This window comes from Chiloscyllium plagiosum, unplaced genomic scaffold (assembly GCF_037043375.1).
Source record: "Chiloscyllium plagiosum isolate Xiang-an unplaced genomic scaffold, Cpla_swu_hap1 HiC_scaffold_53X, whole genome shotgun sequence".
Lineage (NCBI taxonomy): Eukaryota > Metazoa > Chordata > Chondrichthyes > Orectolobiformes > Hemiscylliidae > Chiloscyllium > Chiloscyllium plagiosum.
In genome coordinates, this window is record NW_028270191.1 from 22,603,026 (window position 1) to 22,630,977 (window position 27,952).

The window sequence follows — 27,952 nt, forward strand, 5'->3', positions numbered from 1 at the left end:
AATTTATTTCCTTGAAATAAAGTGAGGCTTTGTGGAAATTTAACTAAGATGTATCAAACTGAGGGGCCGAAATAGTATGTGCGCCAAGTGGCTGTTTTGCCTTTCGGTGTGGGGGGGGGGTGAGTGAGTGAGTAACATCGCGATATTAGATGTAAGGTAATTTGTATATGTTTTAGAAGGGGGTTGAGTAATATTTTAACCAGAGCTTGATAGGGGTCTTGGACTCGTGTTTAAAAGTGTGTGAGAGGTAGAAGCTCCCATCCTGTTAAAAACGACACATTTGAAGTGCTAAAGCTTCCACAGCTCCAGGCCAAGCAATGGAAGGTGGAATGAAACATGGATATGCTAGCTTTCTATAAAACATAGTGGTGCAGTGGCAATCCCACTGGGCTTGTGACCCAGTGGTCCAGACCAAAACCATGGGGAGCTGGGTTCAAATCCCACCGTGGTAGCTCGTGAGATTTGCATTAAAGTTTTTAAGATCTGGACTGAAAAGTTTGTATGATTTTTGGTGCCCATGAAGCTATTGGGAATTTTTGTTTAAAAACAAGCTCTTTGTTAATGTCCTTTAGGAAAAAAAATCTGGCATCCTTGCCTGGTCTAATCTCCATGTGACTCCAGACCCACAGCAACGTGCTTGACTCTTATCTGCCCTCTGAAATTGCTCACCAAGCTACTCAGTCCAAGGGCACTTGGGGATCAGTAGCAAATGCTGGCTTTGCCAGCTATGCCAGAGTCTCTGTCCTTCAAAGGTCCGTTGTGCCACAGTTCCTTGACTTTGATGTTGCTTGACATTGGGGCAACATTTGCATGCCAGTCACAAATTGGTCAACCTACGTTAGCGTACCGCTAGATTTAGGCCCTAGATGTAAATTCTGCAGTACTTTATCCATCTTCACCAGATAGGACAGCTTGAAGTGGACAATTGATACATTTCATCTCCTCCTAAAAGCCAAAATAGAAAATTAGATTAAATTACTTACAGTGTGGAAACAGGCCCTTCAGCCCAATAAGTCCTCACTGACCCTTCTAAGAGCAACCGACCCAGACCCATTCCCCTACATTTACCCCTTCACCTAACACTACGGGCAATTTAGCATAGCCAATTCACCTAATCGGCACATTTTTGGACTGTGGGAGGAAACCGGAGGACCCGGACGAAACCCACACAGACACTGGGAGAATGTGCAAACTCCACACAGACAGTTGCCCGAGGCGGGAATTGAACCTGGGTCTCTGGTGCTGTGAGGCAGCAGTGCTAGCCACCGTGCCGCCCAAATTAACAGCAGAGGTTTTCACACTCTGCTCTATTGCTTTGTAAGAGACCCCAATATTGTTGACACAGTTGGAATTCAAAGTTTGTATTAAGATTTGTAGCTCGGGCACCGGTTGTCATAGTTGTGGGTGGGTTTGCCGAGCTGGGAAGTTGATTTGCAGATGTTTCGTCCCCTGTCTGGGTGACATCTTCAGTGCTTTGAAGCCTCCTGTGAAGTGCTGCTATATTGTCTCTTCTGAAATTTATTGGTTCCTTTCCCGCTGCTTCCGGTTGTTTGTTGTTGTGGCTGGTCTAATGGGTCTAGGTCTACGTGCTTGTTGATGGAGTCACTAGCACTATATAGGACAAAACAGGCAGACAACTAGCAAACCGCATCCATGAACAAACACCACAACCAGCTGTCCCTAGTAGCCATGCACACAGATGACAAGGACCATAAATTCGACACAACGATCGTAGGACAAGCTAAACAGAAGACAGCCAGAGAATTTCCAGAGGCATGGCATGCACCCACCCACAACAAGCACATAGAGTAGACCCAATATACCGGTCACGACAATGAACAACCGGAAGCAGCAGAAATGGAACCAAATAAACTCCAGAAAAGACAATACAGCAGCACTTCACAGGAGGCTCCAAAGCACTGAAGACTGGGAACAAAAGGTCTGCAAGTCAACTTCCCAGTTTGGTGGACATACCCACAACTCTGACATATGTGAAATATTAACTGTTCCTCTGACTTGTGAATGAATGTGTTGGAGAGTCTGATGCTGGATCATTGCAGCCCAACAAGGCTCTAGATCGTAAGTGTGGAACATTATGACTGCAAAAAGCTCTTAAGGCTGGCATAATAATTTTTAAAAACAGATTCCTAGATTTTTTTTCAGCAGGGGCATCGAGGTAGGGACAGAATGGCCTATGTCTATGTTCCTTGCTATGTTAACTGATCTCCAGAGTTCAGATTGATTTCTGTGCGATTCAAAAGAGGCAAAAAGAAATGAAACGGCTGACATGATCCATGCTGGAATGTGGCGAGGCTTGGGACTTTTTGGCAGTTTAGCATGACACCAACACTTGCCACCCAGACTTGCTTATTGAGAATAAACACTTGCGTGAGGTGTAGTACAATTGCCGACATCAATGGAATTGTTCCCTCTCGAGGGCAGGAATTCAAAATTTCACCAGACAAAAGAGTAATTCAAATGCACTATGTTTGAAAGCAATGCAGATACTGCAAGAAAATGCATTCTTCGCAAGGCAAAATTAAACTATCTGGTTGGATTCCTCAGTCACCTGATTTCGAGCCCCTTCTGTACAGTGATATTTCTGCGTAACGGAGGAGAAAAAAAAACTTGATTCCTGAAACTCCTCTTATTTCTTTCCAGCAAAAGCGAAAGCTTCGTATATTTATTTCTAATACATTCAACCCTGCCAAACCAGATGCAGAAGATGGCGAAGGAACTGTGGCATCCTGGGAGCTTCGGGTGGAAGGCAGGCTTCTCGAGGATGTAAGGTTTTAGATTTACCTTTCGCCCCCTTTTTACCAGAGATGCTTTCATGTTAAGCCTTTCCATAATTTCTCCCTGATATCCTAGCCAAGCTCACTATTGCTTTTACTGCTGTTGCCAAGAGTTTGCTTTGAACTGCTTGAAGTTTTGGGCCCTGGTTCTGTTGAACTTTGATTGCAGCTTGACCTGTTGTGCAAAGCCCCTGCACAGAATCCAGGCACAGTGGGGGAGTGTGGAGGAGGAAGATAGAGGGTTAAGTGTCAATTGAATTGCGATTACCTCTCTTTACATGCGACTACAAGGGGCATGTGGCAGACAGTAAGAGAGCTGTTGTGGAGGAGAGAATGAAGGGTCGTGTTCAAAAAATGGCGCAGCTCTGCAAGGGTGTTGATATTTTCAATTTCCCTTAATCATCTGTTCTGTATTGAATTGTTGATGGATTTTTTTTTGCCTTTGTAGTCAGCTGTATCAAAATATGATGCTACTAAACAGAAGCGGAAGTTTTCCTCATTCTTCAAATCCCTTGTGATTGAACTAGATAAAGATCTCTATGGACCTGACAACCACCTGGTTGAGGTAAGCAGAATGGCGCACCGTGCACCCGACCCATTAAATGTAGCTGCATGACATCTTACTTCCTCCTCCATGCTGAAATTTGAAGTGTTTTCTATCTGCAGTAAAAATAGCAACTTCCTAGAGGTCACATCAGTTTGGATCTCTTCTTTCCTCATGTGTCCCTATAACATATGTCATGGCAAGGGCTTGTGTGGATCCTGTAACTTCCTTTCCCTGCGAGAGATGCTGCATGAGGCCTGTTGGATGCCAGTAAAGGCTTTCTGGTTGGCTGGTGTACCAACAATTGTCTTCCCCTCTGGGTTAGCAGTGGGACTAAATATTGCTCAGGGAGTGAAAGGTCCTTGAGTCATTAGAGGGGGAACTAATTGCACAAACACTGCAAGCAGACTGGTGGTGGAGCATATTCTTAGTTAGACAGGATATTATGTAGCACGTTTTGAGAAGGTTTGTAGCTCAGGTTGAGGTTTTGGATGTAGGTTTGCTCGCTGAGCTGCAAGCTTCATTTCCAGATGTTTCATCACCATACACGGTAACATCTTCGGTGGGCCTCAGGCAAAGCACTGCTGAAAATTCCTGCTTTCTATTTATATGTTTGGGTTTCTTTGGGTTGGTGAAGTCACTTCCTGTTCTTTTTCTCAGGGGGTGGTAGATGGGGTCTAACTCGATGTGTTTGTTGATAGAGTTCCAGTTGGAATGCCATGCTTCTAGAAATTCTCGTGTGTGTCTCTGTGTAGGATATTATGTAGTGACAGTGCCCTGAATAGCAGCATGATGCATGCCTGATGGAGCTCTGAAGAATCCTGTTGATACAGTGGCTGAAGGAATGTGTCTCTCTTAGTTATACAAAGTGGTAACTGTTTTTCATTAACTCCATTCAGTGGCACAGGACGGCCACAACCCAAGAGACTGATGGCTTCCAGGTGAAAAGACCAGGAGATGTGAATGTGCGCTGCACTGTGTTACTGATGCTAGATTACCAGGTAAGCAAATTCATTTTGAGATTGAGATGAATTAAAAAGCATTTATTAGTTCTAGACCATAATAAATTTACAAGTAAACTATAAAACTTGAAAGGGTTCAGAAAAGATTTACAAGGATGTTGCCAGGGTTGGAGGGTTTGAGCTATAGAGAGAGGCTGAATAGGCTGGGACTGTTTTCCCTGGAGCATCAGAGGCTGACGGGTGACCTTACAGAGATTTATAAAATCATGAGGGGCATGGATAGGGTAACCAGACAAGGTCTTTGCCCTGGGGTGGGGGAGTCCAGAACTAGAGGGCATAGGTTTAGGGTGGAGAGGGGAAGGATATAAAAGAGACCCAAGGGTCAACGTTTTCACGCAGAGGGTGGTGCGTGGATGGAATGAGTTGCCAGAGGAAGTAGTGGAGGCTGATACTATTACAGCGTTTAAAAGGCATCTGGATGGGTATATGAATAGGAAGGGTTTAGAGGGATATGGGCCAAGTGCTGGGAAATGGGACTTGATTAGGTTAGGATATCTAGTCAGCATGGATGAGTTCAACCGAAGGGTCTGTTTCAGTGCTGTACATTCTATAATGGAATTACATAGCTCGAGCTAGTAAAGCGTACAAAATATTTTAACAAAATTATCATTTGAGCTACCCAATGGCTCTGTTGGTTAAAAACATTGAGGAGCTGGTGCATGTGGAGTATAAAATATCTTGGTTTGAGCCCTGGTCTGTACTGGGTTTTGTGGATTTTGGCTGAGGTGGCAGGAGGGTTGCCCGTCTCCCATGCAAGAGAAACAGTCGCCATAGCTGCAGCTCTCTGCGTAGCTCTTCGGTGACGCTTCCTGAGAATGGTGTAGATATCAAAGGAAAGCAGGATTCTTCCTCTCCCTAATGGAGTTTGCAGTCAAATAATTGTGAACAAATGGCCACTCAGTTTTAGCAAAAACAAGCACCTTCATACAAAAAGGTCCAATTAGTTGATTGTGGTGGGAGTTGTCAGGGAGCAGCAGACTAACTTGTAATCTTGCCCCTTTTAAACGTTCAACCACCCTAAATCCCTGGATACTTTGGGGTGTCTATCATTGGACTGAGTCAAGAGTGGGGTACTGGAAAAGCACAGCAGGTCAGGCAGCATCTGAGGAGCAGGAGAGTCGACATTTCAGGCAAGAGCATGATTTCCGATTCAGGGCTCTTGCCCAAAACACCGCTTCTCCTGCTCCTCGGATGCTGCTTTTCCAGCACCGCACTCGCAACTCTGATCTCCAGCATCTGCAGTCCTCACTTTCTCCTATCATTGGACTGAGTTGACAATCAACACTTTTTTTTCAAATGTGCCTCCTTGACATATGGGCACAATTCACAATTCTGTTCCCTTGCTCATTATCACTGCTCCTTTCTCTCAGCCAATCATTTAAAGTTGAGAAAGCTAAATAAAGCTGAAAATTTGTTGCTGGAAAAGCGCAGCAGGTCAGGCAGCATCCAAGGAGCAGGAGAATCGACGTTTCTCCTAAAGCTAAATAAAGGACAGGAATCCGTCAAGCGCTATTGCAGAGAGAAACAAGCAGGTTAATCAGCAAGTGGCACATAAATTCTGCTTGCAGACTTCCTGCATCCTTCCTTTTGCTGATAGGAGCAGCTTGCAGTAAGCAGTCAAGAGGAATGGAATTAATCCTACATTAATTCTGCCCCTTGTTTAAGTGAGTGACTGGGCTTAAATTCTGGCATCAAAAACAAAATACTGCAGATGTTGGGTATCTGTTAAAACAAAAACAGCAAATGCTGGATCATAAGACATGGGGGCAGATTTGAGCTGTTCAGCCCATCGGGTCTGCTTCACCATTCAATCATGGCTGATACATTTCTCAACCCCTTTCTCCTGCCTTCTCCCCATAACCCTTAATCCCCTTAGCAGTCAGGAGCCTATCTATCTCTGTCTTAAATACACTCGATGGCTTGGCCTCCACATCCCACTGTGGCAACACGTTCCACACATTCATTCTCCTCTGCCTGGAGAAATTCCTCCTCATCCCAGTTCTAAAGGGTCCTCCCTTCACTGTGCGAGGCTGTGCTCTCGGGTCCTAGTCTCTCCTACTCGTGGAAGCACCATCTCCATATCCACTCTAACCAGACCTCTCTGTATTCTATAAGTTTCTGTGAGATCCCACCCCTCACTCCATTGAGTACAGACCCAGAGTCCTCAACTGCTCCTCACGTGACAAGCTCTTCATCCCCAAGATCATTCTCGTACACCAACCCTGGAGCTCCTCCAAGGCAGTGCATCCATCCTTAAATATAGGGCCCAAAACTGCTCTCAGTATTCCAAATGCAGTCTGACTGGAACCTTGTACAGCCTCAGCAGTACATCTCTGCTCTTGTATTCTAGCCCTCCTGAAATGAATGCTGACATTGCATTTGCCTTCCTAACTGCCAACTGAACCTGCATGCTAACCGTAAGGGAATCCTGAGCTAGGATTCCCTAGTCCTTTTGTGCTTCATGTTTCCAAAGCCTTTCCCCGTTTAAAAAAATAGTTTGTCTCTTTCTTTTCCTACTAAAGTGCAAATTCTCTCACTTTCCCATATTGTATTCCATCTGCTACTTCTCTGCCCATTTACCTACCATGACCAAGTCCTTCTGCAACCTACACATTTCCTCAACACTACCTGTTCCTCAACCTATCTTTGAGTCATCTGCAAACCTAGCAACAATGCCCTCAGTTCCATCGTCCAGGCTGACGTAAAACGTGAATAGTTGTACCACCACAGACCCCTGTGGAATTCCGCTAGTCACCGGCTGCCATCCTGAAAAAGGCCCCTATATCCCTACTCTCTGCCAGTCAGCCAATCTTCTGTTCATGCCAGAATCTTTAACACCATGGGTTCTTAGCTTAGTTAGCGGCCTCCTGTGCAGCAGCTTATCAAAAGTCTTCTGGAAATCCGAAAAGATCACATCCACTGGCTTTCCTTGTCTCGCTTCTCAAAGAATTCTAACAGATTTGTCAATTTTACCATGCATTTCCAAGTACTCTGCATCCTTAATAATGGACTCTCAAATCTTGCCAACTCAGGCTAACTGGCCTATAGTTTGAAACTTCTCACTATTTTATGTTAAATACACGTAACAATAAATGATTCAAATTCAGTTTCCTGTCTTCTGTCTTCTTGTCTTCTTAACCTGGGATGTTATATGAGCCATTTTCCAGACCTCAGGTACTCTTCCTGACTCCAGTGATTCCTGAAGAATCGTCACCAATACCTCTACGATCTCTTTTAGCTATCTCCTTCAGAACTCTGGAGTATAGGTGATCTGGTCCTGGTGATTTATCTGCCTTTTGACCTTTCAGCTTCACCTTAGTGATGGCCACTGCACTCACCTTTGCACCTATCTTGAAGTTGTGGTATGTTGCTGATGACTTCCACTGTGAAAACAGATGCAAAGTCCCTATTCAGTTCCTCTGCAGTTTCTTTGTTCCCCATTGCTACTTCTGCACCTCATTTTCCAGCAATGTCCAGTCTTGCTTCTCTCTTACATTTAGATATGAAGAAGAATTCTTGCAATTTTTTATATTACTAGCAAGCTCACTCTTGTATTTCATCTTCTGCCCCATTCTCCCCCCCCCCCCCCCCCCCTTATTGCTGTTCTAGTTATCCTCTGGTTTTTAAACGCTTCTCGATCCTCTAGCTTTTCACTATTCTTCACCACATTGTGTGCTTGTTCTTCTGTTTCTATGCTCTCCCTGATTTCTCTTGTCAGCCATGGTTGCCGCCGCCTCTCCTTAGTATGCTTCTACTTCCTTGGGATCGATTTGTGCTGGGTCTCCCACATTACCCTCAAACTCCTGCCATTTCTGCTCCACCATCCTCCCTGCTAGGCTCTCCTTCCAATCAACTCTGGCCAGCTCCTCCCTCACGTCTTGATAGTTACCTTTACTCAGTTGTGATACTGTTACATCCATGTTTGTTTGCTTTTGAATTTTCAACTTGGGCGATGTAAAAACTAGTTCTGCAGAGCTCTGTGCAGCCTCAGGATGGCGACAAACATTCTCCTGCATGCAGGCACAAACGTTTGCGATTTTTGTGAAGGTTTGTAGTTCAGGTTGTAAGTTTGCTCACTAAGCTGGAAGGTTTGTTCACCATGCTAGGTAGCATAGTCTGAACCTCCGTTGAAGCACTGGTGTACTGTCCCGCTTTCTATCTATGTGTCTTGGCCTGTTGTGGTGGGTAATATCACTTGCGGTTCATTTTTCTGAGGGGTTGGTAAATGGGGTCCAAATTGACATGCTCGTTGATAGCATTCAAACTGGAACTCCATCAAACATCACATCAAACCAAAAGTGATATTACCCACCACAACAGGCCAAGACGCTCCAATAGAAAGTGGGACAGAACACCAGTGCTTTAACGGAGGCTCAATGATGATGTTACCTAGCATGGTGTTGAAACGTCTGAGAGCAAACCTTCCAGCTCAGCGAGCAAACTTAACAGTCTGAGACACAAAAGTGCCATCGGCTAGATCAAGTACCTGGTGAATGTTTAGTTGGTGGCCTTGCTGGGTCTGTGTACCAATACGTTTGTATTTTCCTTGCAGCCACCCCAGTTTAAATTGGATCCGCGACTGGCACGTCTGCTGGGCATCCACACTCAGACCCGGCCTGTCATCATCCAGGCTCTCTGGCAGTACATTAAAACACACAAGCTGCAGGATTCCCATGAGCGGGAGTTCATCAACTGTGACAAATACCTCCAGCAGGTAAATATCATTGTGCTTTGTATCTATACGTTAATGCAATTGAAAAACCAGGTAGGATGTGTGCTTTTTAACCCACACAATCTCCACTTTAGCTTTATTTGCTAATGCAGACATGTCTAGAGTTTTTGTCTGTTTGTGGGCTGCTTGGTGTGTGCCATTATCATAGAATCCCTACAGTATGGAAACAGGCCCATCAGCCCAACAAGTCCACACCGACCCTCCGAAGAGTAAACCACCCAGACCCATTCCCCTATCCTATTATCCTATATTTACCCCTGACTAATGAACCTAACCCACACATCTCTGAACATTATGGGGCAATTTAGCATGGCCAGTTGACTCTAACCTGCACATCTTTGGATTGTGGGAAGAAACCCCCGCAGACACTGGGAGAATGTTCAACTTCCACACAGACAGTCAACCAAGGCTGGAATCGAACCTGGGTCCCTCATGCTGTGAGGCAGCAATGCTAACCATTGAGCCACCGTGCTGCCCCTATATATTCCTATGTATCTTCGTACTCTGAGCAGTAGGCGTTGGGTTCATCCCCCAATTGTGCAAAGCTCCTGTTTCACAAGTATGAAGCAAGATAAACTAGCAAATCTAAAATATAGACACAAATGAAGCTATACTGTAGGCTTTTCGCAGGTTGGATTGTTCAACGTTGGGGGTTCTCTTAATCCACTGGCTACAACTTGGACATGCCTGCAGTTATGCATTGTCTTTTGAAAAAATGGGGTAAAAATATAACTTTGTTAGTTATCCCATTGCAAAGGCCAAATGTAACTGTTTAACTCCCATGTCTCGCGCGACTTTATGTTGATCAAAATTGAGTTTTAACTCCATGCTCAGGTTCGTGCAGGCATCAAACGTAAGGTGGGAAGGAAGTGGGTCATTTAAAAGTGGTTTGTTTTCACCAACTGGATTTGAATTATTTCCTTTAGAATTGCTGTTGAGCATTCATTGGGATGTAAGATTCTATTCTTCTCATGCACAACTGTACTGAAATTCAGGTGATGTTTGAAAGAGAAGATGCAGAGATTGGCTGTTACAGTAGATTAACACTATACTTCAACCAGGTTATCTGCTGAATGAAACGCTGCCATGTAAAATTGATTTTAATACAGGCTTTTCTACGCTGCAACATCAGGACGATTGTAACCTCTAATCATTACAGCTTGCTGATATTTATCTCTGTCACTTGAAAGTGGATGGGGTAATATTTTTGCCCTTGTTTGTTACTCTGTTATCTTTAAACAATGTACCTCAAAAGCTAATGAGTGACTTTTAATGAAACATGGTACACAGGTAAAGATTGACCCAAACAATTAGTTTTTGGCAAGGATCCTGGGATTTGTTTTTTAAGAAAGTATCCGTTAAAGTTAGGAGATGGGGCAAATTGACATTGTTTTAAGAATGAAGTGAGTAATTTGATTTGGAATATTGACAATTTCTTTTGAGTGTTATGGATTGTAACAGTTGCTGTGGTGAAATTTTTTCACATCTGTCAAAGTGTGGATCTGGGTTTTCAGAGCAGCTTGTTGCATGTGCATTGTCCTACAGCCACCTCTTCAGTGGTTTATTTACTAAAGTTGTCTAGATCTAAAATGGCGACAGTTTGAATACCTATAATGCTACTTTAAGGAAGAGATCTATTCTCCAATGAGTATACCAATCTCTCATTGTAATATGGGGTTGAGCCTCTTCAAATCAATGCACAAATCCCCTTGAAGGTACTCAACCACAGGTAGTTCCAAATATGACCATTACTTTTAGATGTATTGAGAGAAGTTGCTCATTTGGAATAAAATACCTGGGCACTCCAATTTATAAACCACCCTGAAGCATTTTCTTGCTTATATAATGGATGTGTGTATTTGTTGTCATTTGTTTGCATTAATATCAGAAAACCACAAGAATCAATGTGCAGAATAACCAGGGTCGGTGATAACGGCAGCAGTTTGAATTTCCGCAGCGCCTTACCTGAGTGAAACCTTCCTCGGTGCTTCACGGCAATGTTGTCGAGCAAACATTGACGTTCAGACTGATGACCAAAAGCTTGGTGGCTTTCAAAGGCCTCTTAAAACAGGAAACTGAGCTGGCAAAGTTTAGATGTGAATTCTGAAGCTCCGGGCCGAAACAGCTGAAGGCGCAGCCACAAATCGTGGACCGTTTAAAATGGGAGAAGCTCCTGAGGCTGAAACGAGAGGAGCTTGGATATTTTAGATGAATGTAGGGCTGCAGATTAGAAGTTGCATTCTCATTTGGAGAGCTGGTGTGGGCACAAATGAGCTCTACTGTCCTGTAGCAATTCTGAGATTCCACAATGCCTATATTACATTCTGACATATGAACTAAAAAACAAAATCCAAAGATTTTTCAAAAACCTGGACTATTACATTTCAAGTGGTTCTGTATTTTAATACGGTACTTTCTAAGGTCTTTCCATGTTGAACATACCAGTGCCCAAATCAGTTTAGGACACATCCATTAGGTTGACTGTGTAGCCATGTTGTCACTAGTACTTTAGTGACGTGTCATAATGGCGATAGACGTTGAGACTATGTCCACCTAGATTTTGTAAAGGGCTAAGTGGCTGAATTACTATTTTTTGAGATTCGACCAGCGCAAGATTTTTGTTGGTGGAACAGTGGGACCAACAGGAATCATGAATTAAGAATCTGTCAAAACATTGTTGCATATAGTTGAAACATTTTCCCCTAATGTCTTAGTATGAACATGGCAAAACAATCAGGCAGTAATACTTAATTCTAAAGGCAAGCAATTTTGTGTGCTTTCGACACCTAAACTATGGCTAAGATAGTAATCTACCTCGATTATAAGCACCAAGTTTCTGACAATGTGCCAACATATCACTCCAATCAGTCTGCTGGGAGGATGGCCAGTCCTTCCAGCAATGATGCCAGGAGCAAGATTTCCATGGCTATGATGTTTGCAATGCCCAGGTGTTAGGTTCTTTTTCCTGAGGTTTCACACACAAGATGCAATTCACACACACCTTCTGCAAACAGGTAAAGTTTATTAAAGTCTGTACAAGCTAGGTGACCCCCTTTGACCCTCTTCGCAGGCATGCAAAGTCGTGTCAAAGAGGCCCCCAAACAAAGGAAACCCATCCCCTTTATACAGGGCAGTTGGTAATGCTTACAGGTACTCTGGCCACTCCCCACTTCTTAGCAGAAGCAGTTATGCAGAGGATGCAACGAACAGCCCTTCCCAAGCTATGGGTCCGCTATGTGGATGACACCTTTGTCATCATGAAACGCAACAAATTAGAAGAAACTCCTAAACAACATTCTTAATGGTATAAAGTTCACCAAAGAGGAAGAGAACAATAACAGACTCCCCTTCCGAGATACCATAGTAGAATGAAAAGCCAACAGAGAGCTGCAGACCCACATCTACAAGAAAGTGACACACACTGACCAGATACTCAACTACAGGAGCAATCATTCCAACACCCAGAAACTGAGCTGCATCAGGACATTATTTAAATGAGCTGCAACACACTGCAGCACCCAGGAACTATGAAATGCCAAAGAAAAACACCTGTGCAACTTATTCAAGAACGAGTACCCGATAAGCACAGTCCACTGATTCTTACATAACAAACCTAAACAAGACGACACAACGCGCCCAGAGACTCTAGCCACCCTGCCATGTTAAAGACATGTCAGAGATGGTGACCGGACTACTCCAGCCCCTAGGCATCATGGTAGCCCACAAACCTACCAACACACCGAAACAGCTCCAGAGGAATCTAAAAGATCCTGTACTAATCAACAGAAGAATGAATGTCATGTACAAAATACCCTGCAAGGACTGCAACAAACATTACATCGGGTAGAGTCTGGCAGGAAACTAGCCACCAGGATACATGACCACAAACTAGCCACCAAAAGATATGACCTACTATCACTAGTATCCCTACATACAGACAAAGAGGGACACCAGTTCGACTGGGATAATACCTCCACCCTGGACAGGCTAAACAAAGGTATGCACAGGAATTCCTAAAGGCCTGGCATTCAAAATGGAACTCCATCAATAAATACATCAATTTGGACTCCATTTGCCAACCTCTCAGAAAAAAGAACTGGAAGTGATATCATCCACCACAACAGACCAAGACACACAAATAGAAAGCAGGACAGAACACCAGTGCTTCATGGAGGCTCACTGATGTTACCTAGCATGGTGACAAAACAAATCTTCTCAAAAATCACCTATCTTTTCCTTTCATGAACCATAAGATTAAAATGCATACTTACTTTCATTAATTAAAAAAACTATCTCCACTTTGTATATAACAAATTCATTTTTGGAATGCTGAGACTGTTGTGTGGGCTAGTGTAAAGACTTGAAGTAAGTGTTTTTTTTGAGGTAGGGCTCAAACTGTGTCCTGTTTTAGATGTGGACATGCAAAAGGTGCCCAGATTTCTGACTGCATCTGGGTTCCTACGTCACAGAGTCAGGCTTTGTCTACTAATGTTTTGTTAGGAATTATAGGTTTTTTTTTAAAAGAAGGACCTTGCTTTTTAAAGCGCACTCACTTGTATAAAATGCGAGAGTTGATTCACATTCAACAAGCACCCATGCACAGCAACATAATAAAGACTAGATAATCATCTTGTAGATTTAGGAACAAATATTGACTAGGACGCTGGGGATAATTCTCTTCCTGTTTGAAATAGTTCCCCAGGATCTTCTAGCAGACAAAGGACTGCCTTAGTTTGACATGCCTAAAAGATGACACTTCGGACCGTGCAGCATCCCCTCAGAATTGCACTGGAGTGCCAGTCTTGCTTTTTGTTTTATGCTTAAACCCTGAAGTAGAGCTTAAACTTTGAACCTTGTGATTCAGAGATGAATGCGTTACCAACTGAGCCTGGCAGCCGATGGTATATGTGGGTCTTATTTTTAAATAACAGCTGGACCCTGATTTTATTGAATATGCTTTCTCTCTTTTTGTAGATCTTTGAATGCCAGCGAATGAAGTTCTCAGAAATCCCTCAGAGACTACATGCTCTGTTGATGCCACCTGAGCCCATCATCATCAACCATATTATCAGGTACAGCATTTGAACTTGGTCCATTCATTACAAAGCTTCTGAATAATAAGTTCTGACAATTGTTGACACATTTCTCAAAGCACACTCTATGCTGAATAAATGTGAGGTAATGCACTTGGGCACGATAAATAAGGTACGGGAATATATGATGAACAGTCAGACCCGAGGAAGCACTGAGGATCAGGGGGACCTTGGTGTGCATCTATACCGGTTCCTTAAAGTATTAGGACAGGTGGATAAAATGTTTAAGAAGGCTGATGGTATACTTGCCTTTATTAGTCAAAGCATAGAGTTTAAGAGCAGGGAGGCTATGCTGGAACTGTATAAAACATTGATTAGGCCACGGCTAAGTTCTGAAGTGTGCAGTTCTGGAATCCACATTACAGGGAGGGATGTGATGGTGTTGGAGAGGGTGCAGATGAGATTTATCAGGATGTTGCCTAGGCTGGAGCATTTCAGTTATGAAGAGAGTTTGGACAGACGGGTTGTTTTCCTGAAAGCAGTGGAGGTTGAGAGGACACAGATTGAGATGTATAAAATGATGAGGGGCATAGATAGGGTAGACAAGAAAAAACGGTTTCCCGTAATGGAGCGATCAATGACCGGGGGCATCGATTTAAGGCAACAGGTGAAAGGGTAGAGGGAGATTTGAGGAAAAACCTTTTTATCCAGAGGGTGATGGGAATGTGGAACTCACTGCCTTTAAGGGTTGTAGAGGCAGAACCCCTCACAGCATTTAAGTATTTACAGATACACTTGCAATGCCAAGGCATACAAGACTATGGACCAAGTGCTGGCAAATATGATTAGAATTATTAGGTGGTTGCTTTGGCCTGGCATGGGCACAATGGGCCAAAAGGCCTTTTTCTATACTGTAGATCTCTATGACTCTACTAATTTATTTGAGCGTTATTCCTTTGGGTTTTCATTTCACTGAACAGGTTGACTTGCAGTGTATTTTAACTGGTTCAAGGCTTTACAAGGTGTTAACCTTGGACTGTTTTAGCTTTCTCTGATGCAGTCTGACAGTGAGATATTGACATTGTCGGAAGCACAAGTTCAAAAGCAGGAACCTTTTTGCAGATATGTAGTCTATAACTGCATAACACATTGTCAACATTGTGACCTGCTTGTATTTAGCAGATATCTGTATTCGAGCCAAACGAATGCATCGGCGAACTAATATCACTACAGCTTTAATGCATGCCATTGTATTCTACAATATCATACCAATTCCTGTTAATGTTTCAGTGTGGACCCAAATGATCAGAAGAAGACTGCATGTTATGACATTGATGTTGAAGTGGACGACACACTAAAGACTCAGATGAATTCATTTCTCCTTTCTACTGCTAGCCAGCAGGAAATTGCTGCTCTCGATAATAAGGTTAGCTTGGAACATTCTAACTTCTGTAGTTCAGGTCTTTGACTTCACACTAGTTTAAATTTGGTATTGATGCCTGACCGAAACCAAGAGTGAAGACTCTTTACTGCGTCTCCCTCTGGTCAGATAACCTTTTATTGCAGTCTTAAATGATGAAAGGACCAGAGATTGTAACTAGTTAGACAACGCAAAGCTCGAGATTCAAAGGAATTTTTATTCTCAGGTTGGTGTGCAGAATAGATTTTACCGTCAATGTACTAAGCTTTTTTAAAAAGCTGTTCAGTGATTTTTTTTCTCAGGTTTAGGGCGCCTTAGTCCATTGCTCAAATAGTTGACAAATTTAGCAGCATTATAAAGTGGCTCAGCGGCTAGTACTGCTGCCTCTCAGCACCAGAGACCCGGGTTCAATTCCCGCCTCGGGCAACTGTCTGTGTGGAATTTGCACATTCTCCCCATGTCTGCATGGGTTTCCTCCGGGTGCTCTGGTTTCCTCCCACGGTCCAAAGGTTAGGTGAGTTGGTCATGCTAAATTGCCCGTAGTGTTCGGTGCAGAGGTAAATGTAGGGGAATGGGTCTGGGTGGGTTGCTGTTCGGAGGTCGGTGTGGACTTGTTGGGCCAAAGGGCCTGTTTCCACACTGTAGGTAATATAATCTAATCTCAGCCCCAGGACTTTGCTGCAGAACTTCCTTCAGGTAGATATTTTCTCATCAGTCCGTTCAGAAATGTGAATATGTGCCTCTGGAGCAGGTGAGACTTGAACCTGAGGCTCCTTGCTCAAGCATGGGGAGAATCTCTTCAGGTAATGGCCTAGACACTCATCTTCAACTGCTTCATCAATGGCTTTGCCTCCATCGTAAGGTCAGAAGCAAGGATGTCTGCTGGTGGTAGTATGATCAGACAAAGTCGACATGGTTTTATGGAAGCAAGAATATGTTTACAAATGTCAGTTTTTTGAGAATGAAACTAGTAGGGTAGACACAGGGAAACCAGCAAATGTAGTTTACTTGTATTCCCAAAAGGCATTCAACAAGGTGCCACACAAAAGGTAAGGCATGAACTCATGGAGTTGGGTTGATATATCAGCATGGGTAAGGATTGGTTAGCAGGCAGAAAGCAATGAGTAGGGATAAATAGGTCACTTTCATGTTGGCAGACTGAATTGTCGAGTGCGGCAAGGATTGGTGCTGGGACCTCAGATATTACTAATCTGTGTTAATAGCTTAGAAACATTTACTGTGTTTTCATGGAAGTTTGCTGGCAATGTCAGCTGTGAGGAAAATGTAATCTGCAAAGAGCTAGACAGGTCAAGCGAATGAGCAGGATGATGACAGATGGAGTATAATGTAGGAAGGTGAGAATTTACTCGCTTTGGTTGTGAGAGTAATGAGATATTATTTTCTAAAAGGCGTGAAGCTTTTAAATCTTGATGTTCAGAGGGACTAAGGTGTAAGAAATGCACAAAGTTAGCGTTCAGGAAAAGCAAGCAATGAGGAAGGGAAATGGCAAAGGGGCTGTAGTATAAGGGGACTGTAGTACAAGAATAAGGAAGTCTTGCGAAAATTTTACATGAATTTGGTGAGACCTAATTCGATTATATGCACAGTTTTGGTCTCTATTAATGTTTCAACTGAGGTGCAATAGAGATGGAGGTCATTGGATGGTTATTTGAGTGCATGTAAAGTCTCAAACAGATTTTTAGAAGTTGTGGATATTTTCATTGTTGAAAATATTCAAGGCCATGATGAACAGATTTTTGGTATCCGAATTGAGGGGTATGGGATGGAACATAGAACATTGCAGCGCAGTACAGGCCCTTTGGCCCTCGATGTTGCGCCGACCTGTGAAAATAATTTGAAGCCCATCTATTCTACACTAATCTGTTATCATCCAAGGCAGGAAAGTGGAAATGTTTGCATTGAATACTGAGGCAACCTCAAGGGCCATCTCGTCTATTCCTCTTTCTTTACACTCTTTTATGCTTGAACAGCGTTCAGTACTGTTTACTACAGCTCAGTTCCTGAAATGGTGTATGCCTGTATGCAGCACGATATGGACAGAATTCAGGCTGATAAATGGCAAGTCATTTTCATGTCACACAAGTGCTAGACAATAACCATCACCAACAAAAGAGAATCTAGCTATCTCCTTTTGACGCTCATTGGCATTACTTTTACTGAATCCACTGCCATCAATAACTTGATGTTTGCTAGTGACCAGAAGCTAAACTGGATTGGCCATATAAATGGCGAGAAGAGCATGTCAGAGGTTGAGAATTCTGCAGTGTGTAACTCACCACCTGACTCCCCAAAGCCTGTCTACCACCTACAAGGCAGGAGTGTGATGGAATATACTCCCCACTTACCTGGTGGTGCAGCTCCAACAACACTCGAGAAGCTTGACACCATTCAAGACAAAGCAGCCCCCGCTTGATTGGCACCACATCCACCACTTTCAACATTCACTCTCTTAATCGTTGATGTACAGTAGCAGCAGTGTCCCACTGACCCTGCAGCAGCTTGTCAAAGCTCCTGTGACATCATCTTCCAAGCCTGCAGCCTCTACCACCAAGAATGACCATTAGCCAGCTGCAATCTCCTTTCTGAGTTTGAGGTGTGTAACCCCGCTGCTTTACTTTCACAGATCCATGAAACAATAGAGACCATTAACCAGCTCAAGACACAGAGGGAGTTCATGTTGAGTTTTGCCAGAGATCCACAGGGCTTCATCAATGACTGGTTGCAGTCCCAGTGCCGTGACCTGAAGGTATGTATTTCACCATCTGAAATCATATATAGCTTCTCTTTGACTATACGTTCTTTTGACAATGCAACACTATGCACTGTACTTGTGAGCAAAACTAGTTAGTGAAACTGTTACATCAGACATGGGCATTTATTGGAATAATGTTTATTTCACAAGTCTCTCACTTCCAAGTTATAAGAAACATTATTCAAAAGTCCTTAATTTGTTATCATAAGAATGTATTGAGTAGAAGGGAATTTTATATCTGATTATTTAACCAAAATACTGTACTTCCAATCTGAACTGCCTGTGGTGAATTGTTGAATAACAGGCTTGAGGTTTTTAATTTCCATTATTATAAACAGACATTGTTGTTTATCGACAAAGTATGCAGGAAACATAGATTAGTGTGCACAGTATTGAAGTGCAGCAAGAGAGAGAGTAAGCCTAATGTAGAGCCACTTCCATAGCCGCATGTGAGGTATTGATGATTAAGTTTGCTCCTGTGACAGTCATACTGGTTACCTTTTTCTCTTTGGCGTGTCACTTGATATCTTTATAAATCACCATAATAGCTGGGTTAGTGTGTATTCCTTTTTTGCATAATGCCTGGGGTGAATTATATTTCATTGAAGAATCTGGTGTTCGAGTGCCTTTCTGGATAAAAGGACCGAGATTGCTGTTTGTAGGTTCAACCCAGTATGAGTTTCTGATCTCCCTGTCCAGTCTGCCATCATAAACTGGTTTATGCCTTTATCTTAATCATTTGTAGCAAACAACCTGCCTTTCTGCTGAGTCATGCTGGTATTATTTGCATTGTTGTATTTGGGGCTGAGTAATCTTTCAGAAAACAAGACTTCAACCACATTGTTGAGCAGCTCACAAGCTGAATTGATACTTGACCTACCGGAATGACATTGCTGTCTTATTTTGAATTGCTGTACTTTGCATTAATTTTCCTGATTGAGCTTTTTATTAAAATAAACACTGGCTTTATTTTAAACCCAAAAAGCCACATTCTTGCTAAATATTGCATCTCATTTTTATTACTGCCAAAATAAGAGCCTAGGACAGAAAAATGTCATTCAGTCTGCCAAGCCTCTCCTTTCTCTGAGCCATTCCCAAACTACGCTGTCTTGGACTCTCTGTTCCATTTTACCATAGTGAGCTTAATAATCATCAATATCAGCAGGCAGCAGTTAGTGCATTCAAAATACATTCTTGGTGCTGGTAGTTAAACAGAAATGTTAACCTGACCTGCGTCTGTAAGCACTTCCTGTAAAACTTGCCATTTTAATTTTTATGTCCACATTTGTGCTAGAGACCCCCAAATGGACATATTTTGTTTTCATTTCACCTCTTTATTCCAAGACCGGCAATGCTCCCACTGGCAAGTGGATGTAATTATACTGCAGTATGTTTATGTGGGTGATTTCCATTACAGATGTGAATGTAGGAGACTCACAGTTCAGACATGTTGTATGATTTGAAAGTAGGTATGCAATTCCAGCTGCACAGATCCTATAGACAAGAAAGGCTTTGTGAATAGATTGTTTGTCCATCAATAGCACTGGGAAGACGAGCAGTAGCATTCTTGTGTTCTAGCTGATATTAATCCCTCAGCCAACAGGGCTTTAAGAAAAATCATTTGGTCATTATCTCGTGGCTGTTTTTGCTTCTTGCAATGCGCAAATTGGCTGCTGCATTTGGCTTCTCATTGTAACCAGGACTGCACCTCAAAAGTAGTTAATTGGGCTGCAAGCACTTGGGGACATGGTGAGGTCAGGAAAGGCGCTAAATAATGCACACTTTCATTCATTTTTTACAGCGAGTTTGACAGCTAATAAATACGAAAGCACGGATTTTAATAGATATCACAGCAAGAGGTTTGACTGTAAATTTGGTGAATGTGATGTATAGTAAGGGTACGCAAATTACAGCCCTAGATCCAAATCCAGTCATTGCCTGCGGAATGTTTGTACCTTTGCAGTTTCCAGCAGACCGTGAGCAGCAAGGTTTGCTTTTCCGTCATTGTCTACATAGGAGTGCCTTGGATGGCAACAACCACTTGTTTCAATGGTTCCGAGCTTTGCATTAGGTTTATGACCGTGAGATGATCAAAAGTCTGAAAAGGCTTAATTGTATAGAAATTTCACCTCAATGAGGAGATCATTTTATTCCACTGACTGCACAAGCTCTGTATTGGAACTATTCAATGTCATTGCCCTGCTCTGCCTGAAGCATTTACTACTATTCCTCTGACTATCCCATTTTCAGTAATGTGATCAACATGGCTTTCACAGCTCCCAGTTGTAATAGCATATTCCACATTCTGATATTCCTGCACGTGAAAAGGGATCATTTTAACCCTCTTTATACCTGTACTTGTTCTGAACTTATGCCATAATTTAATCAGTGGATACCTCTTCAAATATTTCTAACATTTTGAGCACATCTATTTGCTTCTCCCATGGCTGCCTCTTTTCAGTGAATATGTGGAGCATTTCAAGTCTCTCAATAATTATTTCTGTGCATCCTCATAAATCTGAGTTGCACCATTTGCAAGGTTCTCATGTCCTTTCCATGAATTTGCCCACATAACTCTAACTTTAACCTAAGCAGCAGATTCATTACCACCTTGCCTTTAGGTTGCCATGTAAATGAACTCTTAAGATTCCATTAGTGCTTTTGATTTTAAACTTGAACCAATCTGCAGCCATAGCCAAATTCCATTGAACTAGTTAGGGTGTATTTCCTTTCTCTCTCCCCTCTTCCACACACAGCCCTGCCACCATTCTCTTTGACTCCCCATGTCCCACCACCACACTTTTTTTTTAAAAGTTCTCATTTCTATATTAACCTGCATTTTCTACACAACTACCCCGTTCCCTGTGCCTTTTTTACATCCTTTCCACTAATTATCAAATCCTGTTCTGTTTACTCTGCCCATGCTCAAATGTTTCATTCTTGTCTGAAGAGAAGTCCGAACATGAATCCCTATTGTTAATACAAGTTTTTCTTTTGGGGTTTAAAAATTTACAAATGGATTCTGCTCCGATAGAAATGGAAACTTTTCCCTCTGTTTGAACTCAACTGCGCAAAGCAAAAGTAAAACCTGGCACCTTGGCCCAGTTGTTGTGGCCAGGATTGGTCTTGTTTTGTTGGGTATGAGAGGTGCACATGATTCATTAGCTTCTGTTGCCTATCATCAAGCTGGGCCATTTTGAATACTAGCTGGGTATCAGTCAGCCAGTTGACTTTCTGTTTCAGACCATGAAGAGTTGCTCCTGATTGCCCACATTCATGGAGGTCTTCTTTCTTTATCTTTTCTCTTGCTCTTTGTCTTTTTTTTCCTCTCTCATGGTAGAACAATGCCTTGGATGCTCTAAACTTGAGCCGTTTATTCTTCAAGCCAAGTTCATGGCAAGAACAGCAACTGCGTAATAATGTATTCCAATTCAGCCGGACCAGAAGGTCCATACAGGCCAGCGACATTAGACGTGTGTTCATGATCTGTGTGAAAGACTGAGGTCCCAGCCTCCCTGTAACTGAAATGCAGTGACATGGGGCATTTTGTAATGCTCAAGGTGCGGTTGTGACCTCCAGAGGTCTGTTCATATTTGCTGCTGCCAGTTTCACCCAGGATGAAACCACTTCTTTAGGCATTATGTGACAGAACGTCAGGAGATCCTTCCTAATACTACAAAGTAATTGCGACAGTAGTTTGCACTGCCAGTGTATAACCAGCAGTAAAACGGGCACTGGCAATTGCCAAGCTGAGCAGGCTCAGGGTCTTGAATTCTGGAAGCTGTGAAATTTAAATGACAATCTAGACATTTATAGGCTGATACATGGAAGCAAACTGCTGTATTGTTTTGGTCTCCCCCTACACTCGTAATGCTTTCGTAAGTCACTCTGATAAAAAAAAAACACTTACAATTAATAGGCCAAACTCCCGTCCATGAATACGTTTATTTTGAAGAGCATTGATCTAATTGAATATCTATACACCAGTACAGCATTCAGGAAAAGAACAGCAAAAACAAGCACTTTGCTTTTATGGATTTTTATAAATAAATAAAACTTGTGGAATATGAAGTCTCAAATCTTCCAATGTTGCAATAATGATCTACCTTTATAGCACAAAACTATTGTGATCAAATTGAATAGTGCGGCAAGCTGGAAGGACTGATTGGCTGCTCCTGTTTCTTTGTTCCTATGTACGCAGATATAAGACACTTAATCATTACCTTAGAAAAAAAACTCACTTGTATTGATCCTCGCAATGCCCCATGCTTTCTGTATTACTGCCCAAAACAAATTTGAGCATTTGTTCCACTTCTTACAGCCACTTTACATTGCAATATTTGCACTTTGTCCGACAGCATGAAGTGGCAGAAAGGTGGTGTTCAGCTGCATTGCTGATCCTGTGTTTCTGTGATGCGCTAATGAAATGCAAAGTGCAATTGCCAAAAGCCCATCTGTCCCCCTGATGTTTCGATAGCGAGTGAACTTGGCCTACCCCGGGTAACTTGCATAGAATCTTGGGAACCTTCGACACCATTTATTTTTAAATTGCATCTGTCTATTCCAGTCACGTGTTTGATATTTTGTATTTGTAGTCTATGACTGATGTGGTAGGAAACCCAGAGGAGGAGCGCAGAGCAGAGTTCTACTTCCAGCCCTGGGCTCAAGAAGCTGTTTGCAGATACTTCTATTCTAAGGTAAGAGTGTGATCAGAATTGACCATCATTGGGTGAAATTTTTGTTTTAATTACTTTGTAATGGGGACTTTGGCACTGTTCAGTTGGCATAATCTGTATTATTCCTTAAATCTGGTGTCAGTGGGATGTATCTCTCTCATACCTGAAATCCCCATGCGTGATTGAGGAAGAGGAAGATTGACACTACCTCAGACTCATCATTTTATGCTTAGAGCACAAACTTGTCCACAAAATGGCAACTGTGCTCAGAGACCAGAAACAAGATTGCTTTGGTAAACGAGTACACTTGTGATATGACATTGTTGTTTTTTTATACAAGTTAAACCACATTGTTGTGAAAGGGGCAAATCTGTTGGAGGCAGCTTACTCATAAGGATGCATTTGTCAGGCCTTTGACAAACAAGTGTTGAATGGTTTCCCTTTCTCTGTCATTGTGTTGGCTTCTTAAATGACCTCCAGTACATTGTTATGAAATTGTTCAATTCTTCAGTAAACATCATCTTGCCATACCAAAGTAAAGGGCAAAGGATGGACTATTAGAATTTCAAAATATGGGCTGGATTTTCAACCCACTGTGCAGCATGGACATTTGCTGCTCACCTTGAAGTTGGTCTCGCTGAGAGCTCAAATGATCTTCAATGTGAAATTCACTTCTGTCACCGTGTGGGGCTGCTGGAGATTCCCAGCATAAAACTTCAGTGATCTTGGTCAGGCTGACCAAGCAGCCACTGACATCAAAGGAGGTCGCAGACACACAAACAGGAATCAATTATGTCATCAATCTCTATACAATTGACCCAATAACTTATTTCCATTTGTGGAAAAGAGTTCCAAACAACTGTTCCATTTTGTGTGCAGGAGTATTTTTTTAATTTCACTCCTGAAAGGTCTGGCTCTAATGTTTAGGTTGTGATGCCCGTCTTCCCCAAACTGGTCGATTTTCTGCCTGTTGGCCGAAGGACAGTATGTTGATTGGGGGTCAGTGATAATGCCCAATTATCTTTGTGGAGCACTCTGACTCCCTGCCTGACCGCAGCAGAGAGGAACCTGCCCTTTGGGGCTACTCAACCATGCTAGTGTCTAGCATGTTTTCACTTTCCAGTTCAGTCGAGCTATGCTAGTTGGGGTCTTCTGTACGTGATTTGAAGTGCTCTTTTTATTCACCAGGTAGGTCCAGGAAAGCATTGTGACAGCGACAGCATGCCATTGCGTGCTGTTTCCGCTGGATCAGGTGTTCTGAAAATGGACCCTTTGCTTTTGTGTTGTACTTTTTGCAGTAAAGATGGATGAGCAACTTTCTTTCTCCTTTCTTGTTTGTTTTAGGTGCAGCAGAGAAGACAGGAGCTTGAACAAGCTCTTGGCATCCGTAATACATAAGCAACCTGTGTGGCTTCGTCCCATGAGTGGCAGCAGGTTGATACGAGATGTCTGGGTTCAAGGTTGAACGCAGTTTTATGAGTGCACAAAGATTTCCGTTACAGTATACAAACTGTAAAACTACATGCATCACTTGCACAAAATAAATCACCGCATAGCCCTTGTACTCCTGAAGTGTTCTTTGCTACCTTTTAGTCCAACTGACACGTTCCCTTTATAAAACAGCATAGGATTAGAAAATAAAGTTAGCTTCTATTGGCATTTGGGGAAGTATAAGTCACACGTGGTGACCTCAGTAACTATGTAAAATGGTATATAAATGACTTAGTAGAACAACTAATAGAGACACGTTAGCAAGCTAGATCCAACAGATTTGATGTTACACTTGCTTACTTTGTTACATTATTTTTAAAGTGGCTTTATGTTGAAAGTGGCAAGTATTTTGACCACAAACTGTGATTCCAGCTACCTTCTTCAACATATGCTTCCTTCTGGCAATCCTTAATATCAGTGAGCCAGTGGTGTATTTGCAGCAGTATTGGTATCTGCATGAAAGTGGATTAGCGCTTCTTCACCCTTTCATGTCAGGGCTAAATAATGCCACTTGCCAACTGTTGGGGGCCATGCTAGGTTGCAGCATTTAAAAAGAAAACCCAAAAATCACTAGCCTGCAAGTTACATCGAGTTATTAATCCTTCTATTTCCAATGCATTCTTCCTCTGTCTTGTTTGTTTTGAAGGCTGATTCTAATTTAGACTGAAAGGTTTCTTATACTCTGGTTTGAAACTCATCTTGCTAGTTTTGAACAAATGAGAAGTTACGAGTTTAAAGTGAGTTTTACACCCAAATTAATGAATGACTTTTTTTAAAAAAATCACTCCAGTGCTGCTTTATATACTGGGTCGAATGTATTTTGTGTTATTCTTTATTCCTCCTGACTCCTATCAGAAGTTGCAAGGCCAGAAATGAAGGGATAATTTTCTCTGGCTTTAGATGAGAAAAATATGTCAAGTTCCAATTTAAAGGTGGTCAGCTGGCTATTGTTGCTTTATCTGATGCATTGATAAAGTTATAGTATGTTTCCTTGTTCATGTATCATTCAGTTCTTTAATTTCAAGACTGTGTGTGCTGGACCCTAAACATCACCCTTGTATTTTGCATTAGTCTTAACAGATCTCAGTACAATGCTACTGATTGGTCATAGTAATACCTGGCAAGCTGGTGAAAATAAGGGACTTTTCAAAACACACTTCAGTCTTGATCAGGGCACTAAATGGTCAGTTAACTTCTTACCTTACTTTGTAACCTCTTACCTCTGTGAACATGTATGTAAATCCACGTAGCAGTGATTGAAACCCAGTCCATAGTTGTATAAACTGCAACAGTTGGACTAAGTCTTGGAAGAGCGCAGCTTCTTAGGAGTCAATATTTTGTAGTGATTTTAAAAAAGTTAATTAGTTTCAAAAAGTGAAGGGGTGACAAACTGACACACAACCATTCTTGATCTTTGCAGCAGCATTGTAGCAGCTTATGCTGATTCATGTGTGATCCCTCTTTCATGTGAACCACATGTATTAGTCAAATTTAATCTTGTGACAGTGAGATAAGGCTGTTCACCTGAGCCCATCATAACTTGATTCTACCATTCAGCTTGGAAAGAGTTGATGCCATTCTCTGAAATTAGATAAACCAGGTTTCGCCAACTCCCTATTGTAAAGAAATTAGTTGCAAGGCTTTTAATACGCATCCTGATCTAGTTTAAATGAATGGGTGTGTGCACTTTAGCATTTGGTTTTCAGCAATTACTCATGCACTATCCACCTTTGAGGGCATTCTAATGCTCTTTGCAATTATGTAGCCTATTGACACTCATGATCAAGCTCTCAGTGAGTGAGTTTCTGCAGGGTAAATGCTGCCAGGAGGTGGCTGAAAAAAGGTAGTTCTAAATGTAAAGTTAGAGATTTGTTCAAATAATTTGGTAGGATTACGGTAGAGTTGTTCCACCTGACCATGACATTCAACAAGAACTACTGTCACACCAATGTTTTATTTATGCACCACCATAAAGTGAAAATCATTCCCCTCTAAAGAGTCTTTTTGTTTAAAAATCTTCCAAGTTTGGTGTACCCTATGGTATGATACTTAAACCATACGTGAACAATTAAGTCCCAAGTTCACGTGGTACTCAACTTGAGAAAATAATTAGCCTGAGTTCCCACTCCAAATCACTACCTGGTAATTTCTGCTGGAAAATGCTGATGTGGATATCCAGCACAGCCTGAATCCATTTTATTGCAGTCCTCCATCATAGAATGCTGGAGTAGTATTCAATGTCTTGACTTTCTCATGAACATTTGCTATCCGTACGGTTGGGGGGAAAACTGCCATATCCCACTGAACCATAGCTTCCGGAGATGAACCAGTTGAAGGGGGCAGATTTTCTAAAATTTCATTGGGTCAAATATGAAAGTAATGGCAAATGGCTTTCTCTGTTAGTCACTGACCAGCTGGGTATTACATCAGTTACATTTCCAATGAAGATTGACACTGCTGTTAAATACATAAGCTGAAACCACTTGAACAGGCCAGTATACAGAAGTCTGTTTGGAGTAAGCCTTTATCTGTGTTGCAAGGTGATCTAGGGGTCTATATTCCAGCAAGCCACCTCTCTCAAATGTAGGAAAAATCTATATGAAGGTAATTGGGTTTCAAACTGTTCCTTGCCTGCTCTTTTCAAGTGTGGTACGAATGTGGTTAGGATGGGCGTAGTCACTAACAAGCTGTATTTAGACAGTTAAACTTCTGCAGTTATTGCTGCAATAATCTGTATTTTTACTGAGTAGTATTTTGAGGGACCAGACTTTTGTACTGTACGCTTGTATGTGTCACTCAGTTTTAATAAAACCTTCAATACGGAATGTTGCTGTCTTATTTACTGCAGTGTACACCTGCATTTAATGTTGAAGGAAGGGGGAGTGCTTGGGTGCACGCAGTATTAGGAGGCAAATCCTGCAGCATCTTGATGCATATTTGCAAATTTGTTAAGTGAATCATGGTTAAATTTGAGATTTCTTTTACTCATATAAATCAAAACAGGCTGACCTACAATTTCTGTGGCATGCAGTAAGTGATCAATTTGAATAAGGAGTGAACGGGTTTTATGACATTAGTTAGTTCCAATGTCACTAAATTATTCCAGAAGAGTTTGGAGTCCAGCTATACTGTGCTGCATTTCTGAATGTGTTCACCAGTTTGTGTACAACTGATATTCCTTGCTTAATGAGAACTGAACTGATTTTGTTTTGGTTTTGGATGGGGATGGACAGAGGCTACACACTTGTTAATCAAGTAGGCATTTAGATTTTAGTTACTCGCTGTAAAAACAATTTGGTGTGTTTGGACTCGGCAATTAATGGTAGAATCACACCATAGAATGAGCCTTTTGGGTGATGCTAATAAAGATTGGACATTGAAACCTGTGTGAGAATATTGCATTTGTGTTGAACCCCATGTCAGTGCACAAGTTTCCAGCTAGGGAGCCCATTTTCTCTGCCTCCTG

General features: G+C 42.1%; 1 protein-coding gene across 2 annotated transcripts in view; it reads left to right on the top strand.

The window, feature by feature from the left end:
- The window catches only part of smarcd1 (SWI/SNF related BAF chromatin remodeling complex subunit D1), a 51,082-nt gene extending 23,771 nt beyond the window's left edge, over window positions 1–27,311 (top strand). For both annotated transcript variants that reach the window (XM_043681799.2, XM_087985596.1), the window contains exons 5-13: window positions 2,662–2,784; window positions 3,244–3,360; window positions 4,239–4,340; window positions 8,914–9,075; window positions 14,068–14,165; window positions 15,417–15,552; window positions 18,191–18,313; window positions 22,915–23,016; window positions 24,340–27,311. In XM_043681799.2, coding sequence (XP_043537734.1) covers window positions 2,662–2,784; window positions 3,244–3,360; window positions 4,239–4,340; window positions 8,914–9,075; window positions 14,068–14,165; window positions 15,417–15,552; window positions 18,191–18,313; window positions 22,915–23,016; window positions 24,340–24,393 — 1,017 coding nt within the window. In that variant the 3' untranslated portion in view covers window positions 24,394–27,311. The remainder of the gene's footprint in view (window positions 1–2,661; window positions 2,785–3,243; window positions 3,361–4,238; window positions 4,341–8,913; window positions 9,076–14,067; window positions 14,166–15,416; window positions 15,553–18,190; window positions 18,314–22,914; window positions 23,017–24,339) is intronic.
- Window positions 27,312–27,952: the final 641 nt, after the last annotated feature.